Source organism: Mustela putorius, unplaced genomic scaffold, assembly GCF_011764305.1.
Source record: "Mustela putorius furo isolate JIRA1106 unplaced genomic scaffold, ASM1176430v1.1 tig00000813_pilon_pilon_pilon, whole genome shotgun sequence".
NCBI lineage: Eukaryota > Metazoa > Chordata > Mammalia > Carnivora > Mustelidae > Mustela > Mustela putorius.
In genome coordinates this window covers 4,910,267-4,924,948 of record NW_025421485.1, presented here as the reverse complement: position 1 = coordinate 4,924,948, position 14,682 = coordinate 4,910,267, and the positions used below count along the sequence as shown (strand labels likewise).

Here is a 14,682-nt window from a genome sequence, read left to right as displayed (position 1 = left end):
AGAGCACACAAGCAGGGGGAGAGAGAGAGGGAGAGGCAGAAGCAGACTCCCCGCTGAGCCAGCCAGGAGGAGCCTGGTGTGAGGCTTGATCCCAGGACCTGGAGATCATGACCTGAGCCAAAGGCAGACACCCAACCACCTAAGCCATCCAGTCACCCAAGGAAACTGTTTTAAAACTTCCCCTTGGTAATGTCAAGAAAAGTACTTACCAAGAAAATGCTTCATTGGACCAATTTAGGCACAACAGTATTATAATACATTCAACAGCTTTATATATTTTCATTAAACCAATTTTGTGTCTCATTTCAAATCCTAAACCTCCTAACAAAAATAATGTGAGTAGAGACCTAAATTTCATTCCTCTGGGATTGGTTTAATAAACTACAGCACATTCACAAAATGGAATCCTACCCATCAGTTTTAAAAAATTAGTTTAGCATTATAATTAATTAAAAGTACCAATGTATAAAGATGCATATTATATACCATCATGTTTAAAAAAAGCAAATGAAGAAGTATAATTTTACTTTCATATAACACTTTAAAAAAGGAGATGACTAACACATATGCATATTTGCATATACCCCCCAAAAATTACAGAGTTAAAACTCCTGGCTGTAGAATTTGGTGACTGGAAGGCACAAGAGAACACTTTTTCAGTAATACATTTCTAACTTTTTTTTTACTATGAGTATTTATTGTAATTAAAAAACCACAAATCTAGAATAATTCTCGACAAGTATAAAAAAACAGGGATTCAAAAGCACTGCAGTTTAGGGGCACCTGGGGCTCAGTCATTAGACGTCTGCCTTTGGCTCAGGCCATGATCCCAGGATTCTGGGATTGAGAGCCGCATCAGGCTCCCTGCTCCGCAGGCAGCCTGCTTCTCCCTTTTCCACTGTCTCTGCTTATGCTCCCTCTCTCACTATATCTCTCTCTCTGTCAAATAAATAAATAAAATCTTTGGAGGGAAACAAAAGAGTCCTGCAGTTTAAAAGGGAACCATTCTGTATTTCTCGAATCATGCTATATAGGACATTAGATCATGATCCCTGTGCCCTTGTCCGTGTGACTCTCACCAGCACCTCTGTAAGCTGGCAGGCTGTCATCACCTCCATGTCACCGATGAGGAAACCAAGCCTCAGGGACAGTAATTCAGTTGTACAGCCGGTATCAGAGAGCTGGGAACGCGTGACACAGGGCCTCCTGTTAGGAACAGTACTGGCTGTCGTGCTGCCACTGCTCCCTGGAGGCTAGCGACGCTCATCTAGCCCCTGATGATCAATGTCAAAGATGATCCGTGTCAAAGCGTGCCAGGCCAGTGGCACCACGAGGCAGTTTGCAGCAACAAAAGGGCTCTGTCCACGTGTGCAGCATTACCAGCGTTCCCACAAAAAGCAAACCAGTGGCTTTTTGCTTCTTTAGCTCTCTGCTCTTAGGAACAAGCGACTCTGTCTTTACCAATATTCTCAAATGTAAAATAAGTAAGTTAAAAATAAAGGCAACGTTTGCTTACCTCTATCGTTCCTGTGGCAAACAAGCCATGTACTGAGTTGATGTCACACACGTTATTCTCTCTGAAATAGTAAAGCAGTAAGGGAGAAAGTATTATTATCTACCTTAGGCAGGAGGGATACTCGGTGAACTTTCTAAATGAACAGTCAACCCAATCCCATGGAGAAAGCAGACAGGCAGGTTCTTCCCTACTCCTCCGCGTATGAAAAGCACCAGAAACGAAAGAATCCCCAGACAGACACTCAGCCTGCCAGCGGATGACACCAGAAAGGCGTTCCTTCTGAAATACTACCCTACCAGCTTGAGAATAAAGGTTTATTCTACTTTCTCCATAAATCTTGGCTCACGGCAGAAAGAACACAAGCTCTAACTAAGCCAGTCCTGAGAGCTTGTCAGCTTGAGATGGGGGTACTCGTCAGAGCTTCGCCTTCTCTTCCTGTCAAATGGACACTTCCAACTCTTTCGGTTGTTGTAAGGAGGAAACAAAAACGACAAAACATTCAGCCTGGCATCTAGAGCTTACGAGACAATACATAAGAGCTAATACAGACAGGAACGGATGCAGCAAAAGGGCAGATAACTCTTTATTCCCCAACAATACGTCATGAAGCCCCTCTCGTCTTTGTAAAGAAAATAAGAGCATTTCAAGGACATGTGAGAAAAAATGACTGAGAGTTTATGTGGTCTCTATCACTACACGTTCTTCCAACCTTTAAAAACCCGTTCAAAGCAATAAGGCAAATCCAACAAGTTCCTTATACACTTAAGATGAGAAGTAACTTAGCTTTCACCCCTTAAATGTCTGCCAGCAAAAACATAAAAAGTAAAATTTAAAAAGTAACACTCCAAGTTAATCCAAATGAAAATTTAAAGAACAGGGCAAAAAATAATAAACAACTTCCTAGTAAGTTATAAAATTTCTGAGTATATTTTAAAAAAATAAATTTTTAAAGAAATCACCAGGTCTTTCAGTGAATTTTACGTTTAAGAAAAAACTTAAGGGCGCCTGGGTGGCTCAGTGGGTTAAGCCGCTGCCTTCGGCTCAGGTCATGATCTCAGAGTCCTGGGATCGAGTCCCGCATCGGGCTCTCTGCTCAGCAGAGAGCCTGCTTCCCTTTCTCTCTCTCTGCCTGCCTCTCCATCTACTTGTGATTTCTCTCTGTCAAATAAATAAATAAAATCTTAAAAAAAAAAAAAAAAAAACTTAAAAAACTTAAGGATACTCTTTTGAACTAAATTTCCCCAAGCTCTGTTTAAATGCACCCTCCATCTGATAACCTGAGCGTCAGGCTCCATCTCCTGGCCAAGAGAAATACAGCAGCGTTCCACATCAATACTCACGCGGCATCGGTCTGTAGAGGATTCAAGTACCGGCCTTGTTCCAAGTTTAGTCGATAAACTTCAGAGCTACAAAGTAATGAATAAAGTTAGAAATCTGGTAAACTGCAATGAACTTCACTTCAATTAAGTATAACTTTCAGAAATATATACATATATCACTTGCTTCCAGGGCATGACTGTTCTTTGTAAAACTGAACACCAAAATGTATTTTCAATCTAAAAAACAATCACCTCATGAGTCTGTTCATGTATAGAAGTGATTTAAACCAAGGAAATATTATGAAGTTACTAGGCAGAATATTATTTACAAATAACACGGAGAATACGAGATCCAAAAGGGATCTATATGTATATAGAAGAAAAAGACTAGAACGAAATACAACAAAATACCATAATGATTTCCTCTAGGTGGCATGACCGTGGGTGTTTTTTCAAATACTTTTTAATATTTTCCCAATTTTCTAAAATCAATATGTATTATTTCTATCATCACACAGAAGGTAGCTTTTAAAAATGAAAAGTTTTCAGGGCGCCTGGGTGGCTCAGTGGGTTAAGCCGCTGCCTTCGGCTCAGGTCATGATCTCAGGGTCCTGGGATCGAGTCCCGCATCAGGCTCTCTGCTCAGCAGGGAGCCTGCTTCCTCCTCTCTCTCTCTCTCTGCCTGCCTCTCTGCCTACTTGTAATCTCTCTCTGTCAAATAAATAAATAAATCTTTAAAAAAAAAAAAAAAAAAAAAAAAATGAAAAGTTTTCAAATGCCACGCAATGGGGCTAAGGAAACACCTTCACCCCCAATATGACCCCACAGGTTACGCTTGCTGCGCTAGATTCTGAGTCCCATGCTAATGAAAGTCAAGGATGCAGTTCCTCAATGAGCAGTTAGTTACTCTGGAACTATATTATACCCTTCGAGCAACCGAAAGGTAGGGATCACATCTTACTCTTCTTTTAATCCCTCTCCTTGCTTTCAACAGACGCTGTCTGGGGGGTGGAAAGGAGAAACAAATGGTCAGACCCAATACCTTGCGCCAACAAAGTACAAGTCACAGGAAGGGTAGTGGTAGGAGAAATCTCTCCCGAACTTGGGTATTCTGGTTTTGTAGTAAAAACCTGATTGTGAGTGAAACTCGATGTATCTATCATTATGTAAGAAAACAATCTGGAAATGAAAAAGAACATGAGTTGGCTGAGGTGTCTAGGAAAAGCATTCACTTCATCACCACTAGAACGGACGGAGCAAGAACACGCTGACCCCTCCCGGCCTTCTTCTCTCTAGGAGCACACACGTAAGCACACACACGTAAGCACACACACCAAGCACACACAGCTCTCTATCACAACTAAGAGTCAACCCTCTCACCTGCTTTCTTAACACCTTCCTGAACCCAAAAGAGTCCTTCTTGCCTTCGAACAGAGACTTAAAGCAAATGCCCTACATTCATCTAGCACCAGCACTTGACAACGTGGAGCTCTGCTCAGCAACCACAAGTAATTTCCTATTTTACTTAAGAACATGTTTTAATAATCTCACAATTGCCATTCAAGGTTTGATAAACCCCCTGTACCAATTTAACATTAAAGTATTTCAAAAGTAGCTTAAAAATCTGCAAATGGTATTTAACAGCAAATTTATCAATATCTAGAGAAAATACCTTGTAAAATTACATGTCCCCCAACACACGATTAATGACCACTCTAGGCAAAAGAATAAACTATATTCCATTGTTTCCAGAACTGAGACAATATATAAAGCCATGTCAGCTCAGAAAATTCAATTTAAAAAAAAAAAAAAAGAAAAGAAAAAAAAGAAAATTCAATTTTCCTTCAAGGTGACATCACTAAAAAATAAAGTAATTTACTAACAATTTTGTAACTACTGAAAATGACATGAGTTGAAAGATGGACTAATGGCACCAGAAAAAGAAAAGAAAAAATATGTCTAGCTGTGTTTCAAACTGTTTCAGAACCATTCCACGACTATTTGCAGAGTTAAGAAAACTAATCATACAATAATGCTATTTTACTTTTCACATATGAAAGCAACATGGCAAATAACACAAATTTAAACGAAATAATTAAAAATCACAAATCTATAATCTAATATGGATTAAAAAGGATGGCTGCCACCAATTTCTTGACAATATAGATAAGGTTTTATATAGGATACAGAAAACGTATTTTGATATTAAACTGGCCAAAGTCTATCACTATTGTTTTAAAAGATACTCTGAAAAAAAAATTTTTTAATTTTTTAAAAATTAAAGAGAAAATAAAAGATACTCTGTGTATCATACATGTGTCAAACTAAAAATATACTAATAGAAGATGATAGGTTTTGTTTTATTATGCAGCCATTTTCAATGTAACACTGGGAACATCATAAAAATACTTATCATGACTTCCTAAGGATGGCCAGTACCAACCAACACTATCAAGCATACCTTTGAATAATCATCAGAGAGAGTTTCAAAGGTGACAACTGAAAAACAAGAAATAGTAAGAAAAACTACAGTTATTAACCCATGTTCTTCTAACAATGCAAACTTGATGCAAAGATTCGGCTCAACACAAAAATTACATACAAATATGGGGTTTTTTCCCCTTTCTTGTCCTTCCATGAGACAAGAATAAAGTTGCCATATTAAATTGGGCACAAAACACCCAATGGAAGATTAAAAGCTTTTTAATTTCTCAACACAGATCAAACAGATTAGCTGCAGAACCAGAACTGAAGCAAATTAAATAGATAAACTCACAAAACATAATGACTTCTAAACTCTCCGTTTTTCTGAGAAGCTCAAAATAAAACAGACATTAAAGAACATTCAAAACTTTTTTTAATTACTCATTTTAAGCTGGGGTGCCTGGGTGGCTCAGTGGCTTAAGCCTCTGCCTTTGGCTCAGGTCATGATCTCAGGGTCCTGGGATCAAGCCCCGCATCAGGCTTTCGGCTCAGCAGGGAGCCTGCTTCCCCCCCTCTCTCTCTGCCTGCCTCTCTGCCTACATGTGATCTCTGTCTGTCAAATAAATAAATAAAATCTTAAAAAAAAAAAATTACTCATTTTAAAAAGACAATAGTAGCTTTTGACTCATTCATCATACATCTGCTACACATTAGAGTGAAAACAGTTGTAGCAGCATGTGGAGTTTGACTTGTTTGTAAAAAGGAAAGGGTAAAACCCCCTGAAGAAGACTTAGCCCATTAACTGCTTTTCTGTCAACCCCAAACACCAGGCCCCTGACAGAAAGACCTCCACCTCCCTGACCTTCCCGGTAGCGGCCTTCCCCGCGGAGTGGGCAGAGCCTATGAATGCTGATGGGACGCCCTGTAACCCTATCACATCAGATGGGGAAGGGGAGATCTAGAATCACATCTTTAAAATCAGGGTTTTCTCAAATGAGAGATTCAAACCAGGAGGAGGAGCCAGTGAGTAGGTGCTGGCTCACAGATGAAGACCAGGTGACAAGGAGTGTAGGCAGCCTCCAGAAGCTGAGTGGCCCAGGCTGACAGCTGGCAAGAAACAGGAACCCTGGTCCCACAAGCACAACAAACTGCATTCTGCCAACACCTGGAAAGCTTCGAAGCAGATTCTTGCCCAAAGCCCCAGAATAAAAGCCGGAGGGTCGGCCCTGAACGCAGAACACAGCAGGATGAACTTCACCTACAGAGCCATTGGCTAATAAATGCATGTTTTGAACTGCCACATTCATGGTAATTTGTTACACAGCAAAGAGAACTTATACACGACACATTCCCATTTTAAAAAAGCAGAAAAGTAGCCATACATTAAAGCTACTTTCACGATTTCAAATTTCATCTCTTACTTACCTTCTGAATCTAAACACCTTTCGAACTTCAAGGATAACTGGTAGGTGTCATAACATCGAACCCGAGGTTTATATGTTCCTATATTAAAAAAAATTAATGTGACATAAAACCTAAAGGACATTTTTTTCATTGTCAATATCCTGAAGATATATTAAGTATACTTTTTGTTCAGAGGCAAACAGGATTCATTATAACCACATGGAAGAAAAAGCAGCCATCCCCAACATGCCAAGAAGAAAACCGGCAAAGGATACAAATAAGCAAGTCACAGAAAATGAAATACAAAAAAGGAATAAACTTCACAAATAATCTAACAAAGTAGATGAAAACAGTTATTGTTCATTGGAATGGCAAAGATTAAGACAGATGTGCAGATGTGTAGATGGGGGGAGGGGCAGCTAAAATCACACACTTGGTGATTAGTATAAATGCTTACAACTTCTCTGAAGGACAGTCCGGCAATATCTGTAAAATATGTGATGTTTATACAGCCTGAATCTGTACTCCGACTTATACAAATTTATCCTAGAGAAACACACTCACAAGTGTACCAAAGACGTGAGGGGTGTTCACTGCAGCAGTTCACAAACGGCCCAAACTGAAAGCAAGTAAGATGTCCGCGGACACGGAAACGATGAAATAGAGGATGGCACACCATCATGTAGCTCATAAAGAGGATGCAGACCTGTACTGACGGAGAAAGCCCACAAACCATACTACCAAGTAAAAGAGAGTACAGAGAGGCAGGTGAGTGCTGCAGAGCGATACCTACAGCTGCGTATTTGTAAACCGAACACTGGTCATGTAGGCACTGTGTACAGAAAAGCTTGGAAGAAGCACACTAACTGCTTATCTCCGTGAAGGGCAAGTTTAGGACCTTTCACATTTTATCTTAGGCATTTCTGTAATGTTTGCATTTTTTACAAGTGTATCATGTTTGCAATCAAGAAAAGAAAAAGACTGTTTTTTTGTTTTTAAGATTTTACTTATTTACTGACAGAGATAGAAAAAGAGACAGGGCACAGCACAGGGAGCAGCAGAGGGAGAGGGAGAAGCAGACACCCCACTGAGCAGGGAGCCCACTACAGGATTCAATCCCAGAACCATGGGATCATGACCTGAGCTGAACACAGACACTTAACGAGTGAGCCACCCAGGCGCCCCCAAAAAGACTGTGTTTGTTTTTTTTTTAAGATTTTATTTATTTTTTGACAGTGAGAGAGATCACAAGTAGGCAGAAGCAGGCAGAGGGGGGTGGGGGAGAAGCAGGCTCCCTGCTGAGCAGAGAGCCCAATGCAGGGCTGGATCCCAGGACCCTGAGATCATGACCTGAGCCCAAGGCCGGGGCTTAACCCACTGAGTCACCCAGTGCCCCAAAAGACTGGTTTTTAAAAACAATGCATTTTTTTTTTTAAAGTAATGAGAACTCATTTAAAAACAGTATTAAGGGGCGCCTGGGTGGCTCAGTGGGTTAAAGCCTCTGCCTTCGGCTCAGGTCATGATCCTGGGATCGAGTGGGGAACCAGCTTCTCCCTCTCTCTCCTGCTTGTGCTCTATCTCTAGCTATCTCTCTCTCTCAAATAAATAAATAAAGTCTTAAAAAAAAAAACTATATACAGCCTACGTAGTTCTTACATATGAACTGTGGGCTAAAAAATGTGGATAGTGTTAGCACTAGGACAAGCATTAACATAAAACAAAAGAGACTGGCATGTTGATGGATAAAGCTGTCAAATAAGAAAGCATTTGGAAAAGAGATATAGAAGGATAATGTTAATCCACCAAAATAAAAAAAAAGTATGTGGACAATACACAGGACAGATGCGCCCAAATCTCAGACAAACCACACACTGGGTAATGCTCTTCAAAAAGTTTCCTATATGGGTGCCTGGGTGGCTCAGTGGGTTAAAGCCTCTGCCTTCGGTTAAAGCCTCTGCCTTCGGCTCAGGTCATGATCCCAGGGTCCTGGGATGGAGCCCCACATCGGGCTCTCTGCTCAGCGGGGAGCCTGCTTCCTCCTCTCTCTGTGCCTGCCTCTCCACCTACTTGTGATCTCTCTCTGTCAAATAAATAAATAAAATCTTTAAAAAAAAAAGTTTCCTATATTTTATGGCTTTTTGGAACTGATACATCATCTCATATAAAATCTTAGTGACATAAAAAATATTAGTCCATTATATCATTATACAGAAAATTATGTTAAAAGTGACCCTTTCAGAACTCATTCCTTGCTGGTAGGAATATAAAATGATCTGACCACTTTGGAAAATGTCTGGCAGCTTCCTAGGAAACTAAAGAGACACCTACCTTCTGACCCAGCAATGTCCTCAAAACAAGCCTGGGTAAGATTGTTCATTGTGCTTTATCAGTAATAGCCAAAAAATGAAAACAGTCCAGGTGTCTATCATATAAAGAATGGATAAATAAACTCCAGTATATTCTTACAGGAAAATACTACTTGGTAATAAAAAACAAAACAAAACAAAATAAAAAAACCTACTGACACACAGAACAACATGTAAGAATCTTTTCTTTGTTTGTTTAAAGATTTTATGTATTTATTTGACAGAGATCGTAAGTAGGCCGAGAGGCAGGCAGAGAAGGGGAAGCAGGCTCCCCGCTGAGCAGAGAGCCCAGGACCCTGAGATCATGACCTGAGCTGAAGGCAGAGGCTTAACCAACTGAGCCACCTAGGCGCCCCCAACATGTATGAATCTTAAAGTCCTAAGAAAAGAAGGCTCACAGAAAAAAAATCCATAGTGTATGACTACATTTACATAAAGTTCCAAAACAGGCTAAACTTGTCACCGGTACAAACACACACACACACACACACACACACACAAAAACACTGAGCAATGGTTGCCTGCGCATGGGTGAGAGCAGGACTGACTGTGAGGAACATGAAAGACGTTTCTGGATGAAAGGAATGTTCTGGATCTTGACTAGGGTTTGGCCTACACAGGTGTATACATCTGTCAATACTCCTTCAAAAGAGCTGTGCATTTCACTATATGTAAATTTACCTAAAAGAAAAACCACAAATAAAAGTAAACTCTAGATAACGGTATACACACCGAGATACTTAAGGGAAAAATACAGTGGTATCTGCTACCTGCTCTGAGATGTATCAAAAAATAGGACAGACTGATGACTGGTCGGAGATGGACAGATAAGACCAAGCAAAAGACTACTGAGAATCTAGGTGGGGGGCAAAGGAATGTTCATTGCAAAATTTTTTCAGTATTTCTGTATGTTTGAACTTTTTTATAGTAAAATGTTAAGGTAATTTTAAAGAGCGACTTTTCCCATCCTAGCACTTCCTGCTATAAAATGCATGGACATCATTAACCAAAAAGATGCTTACCAGTTGCTAAGATATACTGTCCATCTTTTGACACCTTAATAGTGGTGCAAACAGTAGGCATTTCAAAATCCTGAATAAGTTCGATTCTCCTGCGGACATCTACAAAGAGAGGAAATAAGTAATGGATTTAACTACCAAGTGCTTATTTTATTTCCTAAAAAGACAAGGCACACAGAGCAGTCACTACGAACATGTTAACAATGTCCCTGTGCTTCCGAGCCTTGGGAAAGCACAAATGTACAGACCCACCCATCACACAGGGGGGTTTTCTTAGCGCATACATTATTCTTATACATTAGTATTTCATTTTTACTTTTTATAAAGAAAAAAGTAAAAGTATCATCACTAATTGAAAAAAAAGTGTTTGCAATGGTGTATCAAACACCAAGTTTCAAGACCTGGATGAAGGACGAACAGAACAAACATTACAGCACTATCACTGCTCAATCACAGCCATGACAAAAATCTTACCATTTTTTCCTCCTATTCAATAAAAGCTTAAAATCTAAAGTTTATATAAAAAAAACTGGTACCAAGCTGACTTTTGCCTCTGCTGGTGTGAGCCAAGAGGACCCAGCTAGAGTAAGATTTAGAGCAATTTCTCTGGATCAAAACTGACTCTCACAAAACCTGGTTCACTTCTGTAAGAACATGTGCATTCCCGCTAGTTGCTATCGTAACAACGGGTCTGCTGCAACGATCATTTATGACTCTATAGCACATTACTGCCTGGTTCATTATATTAAACCCAAAAATAAGATTCAAACACAGTAGGAATGGCCCACTCAATATGGAAGACACAGGATCGTTTTGAGACAGGTCGAGAGAAAGAGCGGAGAACAGTTTTTTCCTCTAAGTGATCCACATCTGTTTTCCTACACACTAGGATGCTGGAGTGGACAGGGAACTCAGAAGAAATCTGAATCAGCGAACATTACTAAGGCAGCAGTTCTGGTTTTCCTTGATTCAAAGTTCTCTCATCTAACTTCGGTACTATCTATTTGAAGGCTTCTCTTCCAAGATGCTTGCCTTGGGCTCTTTCTCTCACACCCAGAAGAAACCTCTCCAACATCTTCGTCTTTGATTTTTAGGAATGAATTTAAATAACATATAAGGAAAGATAAATCATCTTTCACATATGGCAAGCTGTGATGGAGAAAATTCAGTGAAAATTTGTTTAAGAAAAACTGATCAATGCCTTAAACTTATGCAGAAGGAAAGTAACAATTTGGTGTGACACCCAAAACCTCACTGTTAATGTGAGATGAATCATTTAGCAGGTAAAGGTTGCCCCTAAGGTGACTGGCCTATTTTGCAGGATACCTGGGAGTCATGATCTGCAAGCCCCCTTTTTAAAAAAATTAAAAAAAAAAAAAAGACTGATCTTACATTTTTCTCAGCTGACATAAAAAAAAAAAATCAGTATCTTCTGCAGTGATCTTTTAGTAAAAAGATTTTGACACAAAAGAGAACAAAGAAAGCAGTTATGGCATAGCCAGGAGAGATGATCTTCCTCACATCTCCTGCATTCCTGTACATCTTGCTAGGTACAGCAAGACTACAACGCCGTGGCCATGCCTTCACCCGAACTATTTGTCAGCGTCATTTGCGCAGCCGAGAACCTTGACGGCTAAGGTGACAGGTCTCCTCTGGGCAAAGGGCAGGCTTGCTACCTGCTTGCTACAAAAGCAGTGGACTTGCTACAAAAGCAGCACCAAGTGTGGTGGTCCTTAGCCGCAACGCAAGCCCCCGAGTGTCCAGCAGCCCTCCGGGCCCTGCTGAGTGCCCCTGGGGGACTCAGGGCGTGGGGACCTGACAGTAATCTGCTGACACTCATAACCATCTGCTGTGCCTCACCTCCGACCCAGGACAGCATGTCTTCCGCTATTAGCCATGAAATAGTAACAGGCTAACTTTGTGGTTTCCAAGTATGTAGAATTAAACCCCACATTCACCAGGAACACATCAAACACAACAGAAAGTTTCTTGGGAAGGAAAAGGGCAAAAAGTATATTTTCCAGCATATTAACTGCACTGTTTTATAAACCTCCACTTAAATATAACAACAAATGTGTGAAAGCATGTAATATGGATCATGAATATAGGCAAAGAGGGAAAAAATAATACTCACCAACATCTTTCTTCTGTAGTGCTCTCTTCTTCCTGTCAGAAAGCCACTTAAAGAAAATGAAGAAACTTTACTTCAGATCATATTTACTTTGTTTCTCTGCTTACAAAAACGCTCACACTAAAAAATCAAAACCTTATAGGACATATTAACATAGGAAGTGAAAATATTTTGTAATCCAATCCTGTTAACATAGCCTCTGGATTTTTTTTCTGGTACATATTTATACATTAGACAGTAAGTTTTAGAATTGCTAAGTTTTACACAAAAGAAAACGAATTCATCCAGAAGGCACTAATCCTCAAATGTTATGGGTTACAATTAATGTATGGAATAACTTTCTTTACTCAAGGGAAATATTACGAAGTAAAACATTAAAAGGAGAAAGTTTTGTAAACTTATTTTTTTTAGAAAGAACAAAACAAGATCATTAACCAACCAGATAGCTGATACTGGATAATGCAGAAATGACACTTTTAAGTCATACTCACTGACAGCAAATTTTCTTCTGAAATCAATGTAGCTCAGCGTAGCAGGCAGCGTAATTCCAAAACCCAAGTCTCTCAGGTGGCCTAGCTACCTCATCCCCACTCATTCTCTCCCCAGCTACAGTCCTTTGCACACAGCAGCCCAGATTAAAGCCCAACAACGGCTTCCAGAAGCACTAACGATAATACCCTAACCTCCTGCCTGAGCCTTCAGGGCCCCTCTCTCCAGCCTTACCCGCCCCACTCTCTCTCCTGAGGATATAGTCACACCTGTGCCTCTTCTGCTTCTCCAACATGCCAAGTGCACACCTACCTGGAAACACGTATACCTTCTGTTCTCTCAGCACTGAAAACTGTTCCCCCAGCTTCACATGATGGGCTCTTTTCCATTATCCAAGCTTCTGCTCCTACCACCTCTTGCAGAAAGGCCTTCCCTGAAGGCTTTATCCAAAACACTCTCTCTCTAAACATTTTGGCCCCAATGCTCACTTCTAGTCACACACCACTCAAAGCACTTATCATTATCTGAAGTGTCTTCTTGTCTGTTCACTCATCCTTTTTCCCAACAAGGAACCTGATCGGACGTGTTCACCATACATCCCAATCTCAGAACAGGGCTGCCGGCATACAGTCACTTCTCAACAAATGCACACACTGGACACAATGAGAACGATCATGCTGTGTGAAGAATAACAGGTTGATGAGGAATTATCTAGCCTGAATTCTGAAAAGGAAGAATCTAATCACTGACTCCAAATATTTCAGGGGCAGACAATGAAGAGCTACATTTATTCTGATTTCCGAGGGCAAGAGTCAAACCAACAGCAGCATGCTATAAAACGACAAGCTTTAAAACCACTATCCAACCAGTAATCTAAAAATGGAAATAAGCTCCTGCTAAAAGTTTCCTCTTACTGGAAGAGCTTGGACAGAGGCTTGACCAAGACTTACAAGACACGAAAAACCAAACCAAGGCTGCGCTTGGATAAACCATCCTTCACATCACTGGAACCGTTATGTATTTTAAATAAGAGAAGACTGTAAAGGGATCACTATTTTCCCAGCCCCTTCCGACTCTGAGGTCCGAAGACTGGATGAAGTCAAGGTAAGGTCAGAAAGGTTCAGAAATACTGCCCTGCACACCAGAAACTCTGCAGATGCGTTTCGTTGCTCACGGCTGTATCTCCAGAGCTCGGCATACAGCAGGCATCCAACAAACAGCCGATGAACGGGGGAAAATGTCTGTAACCCATCTGCCCAAGCTTTCCCCCTGTGTGGAGTAGCTGGGAACATCCCCAGAAGCCCCCAAAGACGCGCCCTCTGTTCTAGGGAACGTGACAAAAGTTCCAGCGAAGCTCATCGAGCCCCGTCGCCCTCCGCCTCGCTTCTGGCGCGGGAAGAGCAGTGTCCTCGTCCACCACCACCGACCAGCTTCCACGGGGCACCGTCACTAGCCTCCGGGCCTCCCCGAGCCAGGGGCCGGCCAGGACGAGGCTGACACAGCAGCCAGGGCCGAGGAGAGGGCGGCTGCCTTGCCAGGAGGGGGGACCCCGAAGTGCCTCACCTCGGGCAGAGACTTGCCGCAGCTGAGACTGTAAATCTTCACCTCGTTGAGGCTGGACACCTGCATGGCGGCGCAGGGCAGCGGCGACCCGCGTTTCTCCCCGGGTCCCTCTCCCCGCGCCGCACGCGAGCATCAGAAACTCAGCGTGTCCCCCGCGCGGCTGGGCGGCGTGCGGCGCCGGCGCCGGCTGATGACGTCGCCCCCGCGCCGGAACCGCGCCAGTTTCCGGAAGAGGGAAGTAGAGAGGCCGGGAGGAAGACGCGTGGGCTTCTGGCGAGGAGAGCTCACGACAGGAAGGGCCAGGAGCCGTTCTCTCTCCCCATCCCCCCACGCCCCGAACATTAGGAACCCCCGAGGGTCGCTGTCCTGGCCGAGGTGTCGCGGTCCCGAGTGGGGCAGGCGGCGCTGGCCGGGCGAACGGACAGCTTGGGGGCTGGGTCCAGGGAACGCC

General features: G+C 41.9%; 1 protein-coding gene and 1 non-coding gene across 2 annotated transcripts in view; one reads left to right on the top strand and one right to left on the bottom strand.

The window, feature by feature from the left end:
* NOL10 (nucleolar protein 10) overlaps positions 1 to 14,421 on the bottom strand; it is an 85,581-nt gene extending 71,160 nt beyond the window's left edge. The window contains exons 1-8 of the mRNA XM_045084881.1: positions 14,232 to 14,421; positions 12,183 to 12,228; positions 10,052 to 10,150; positions 6,685 to 6,762; positions 5,297 to 5,334; positions 3,878 to 4,014; positions 2,857 to 2,922; positions 1,517 to 1,577 (exon numbers count right to left, since the gene is read on the bottom strand). Coding sequence (XP_044940816.1) covers positions 1,517 to 1,577; positions 2,857 to 2,922; positions 3,878 to 4,014; positions 5,297 to 5,334; positions 6,685 to 6,762; positions 10,052 to 10,150; positions 12,183 to 12,228; positions 14,232 to 14,297 — 591 coding nt within the window. The 5' untranslated portion in view covers positions 14,298 to 14,421. The remainder of the gene's footprint in view (positions 1 to 1,516; positions 1,578 to 2,856; positions 2,923 to 3,877; positions 4,015 to 5,296; positions 5,335 to 6,684; positions 6,763 to 10,051; positions 10,151 to 12,182; positions 12,229 to 14,231) is intronic.
* Positions 11,246 to 11,395, top strand: LOC123393324. The gene has a single exon (XR_006608092.1). It is a non-coding gene; the product is annotated as a U12 minor spliceosomal RNA (small nuclear RNA).
* Positions 14,422 to 14,682: the final 261 nt, after the last annotated feature.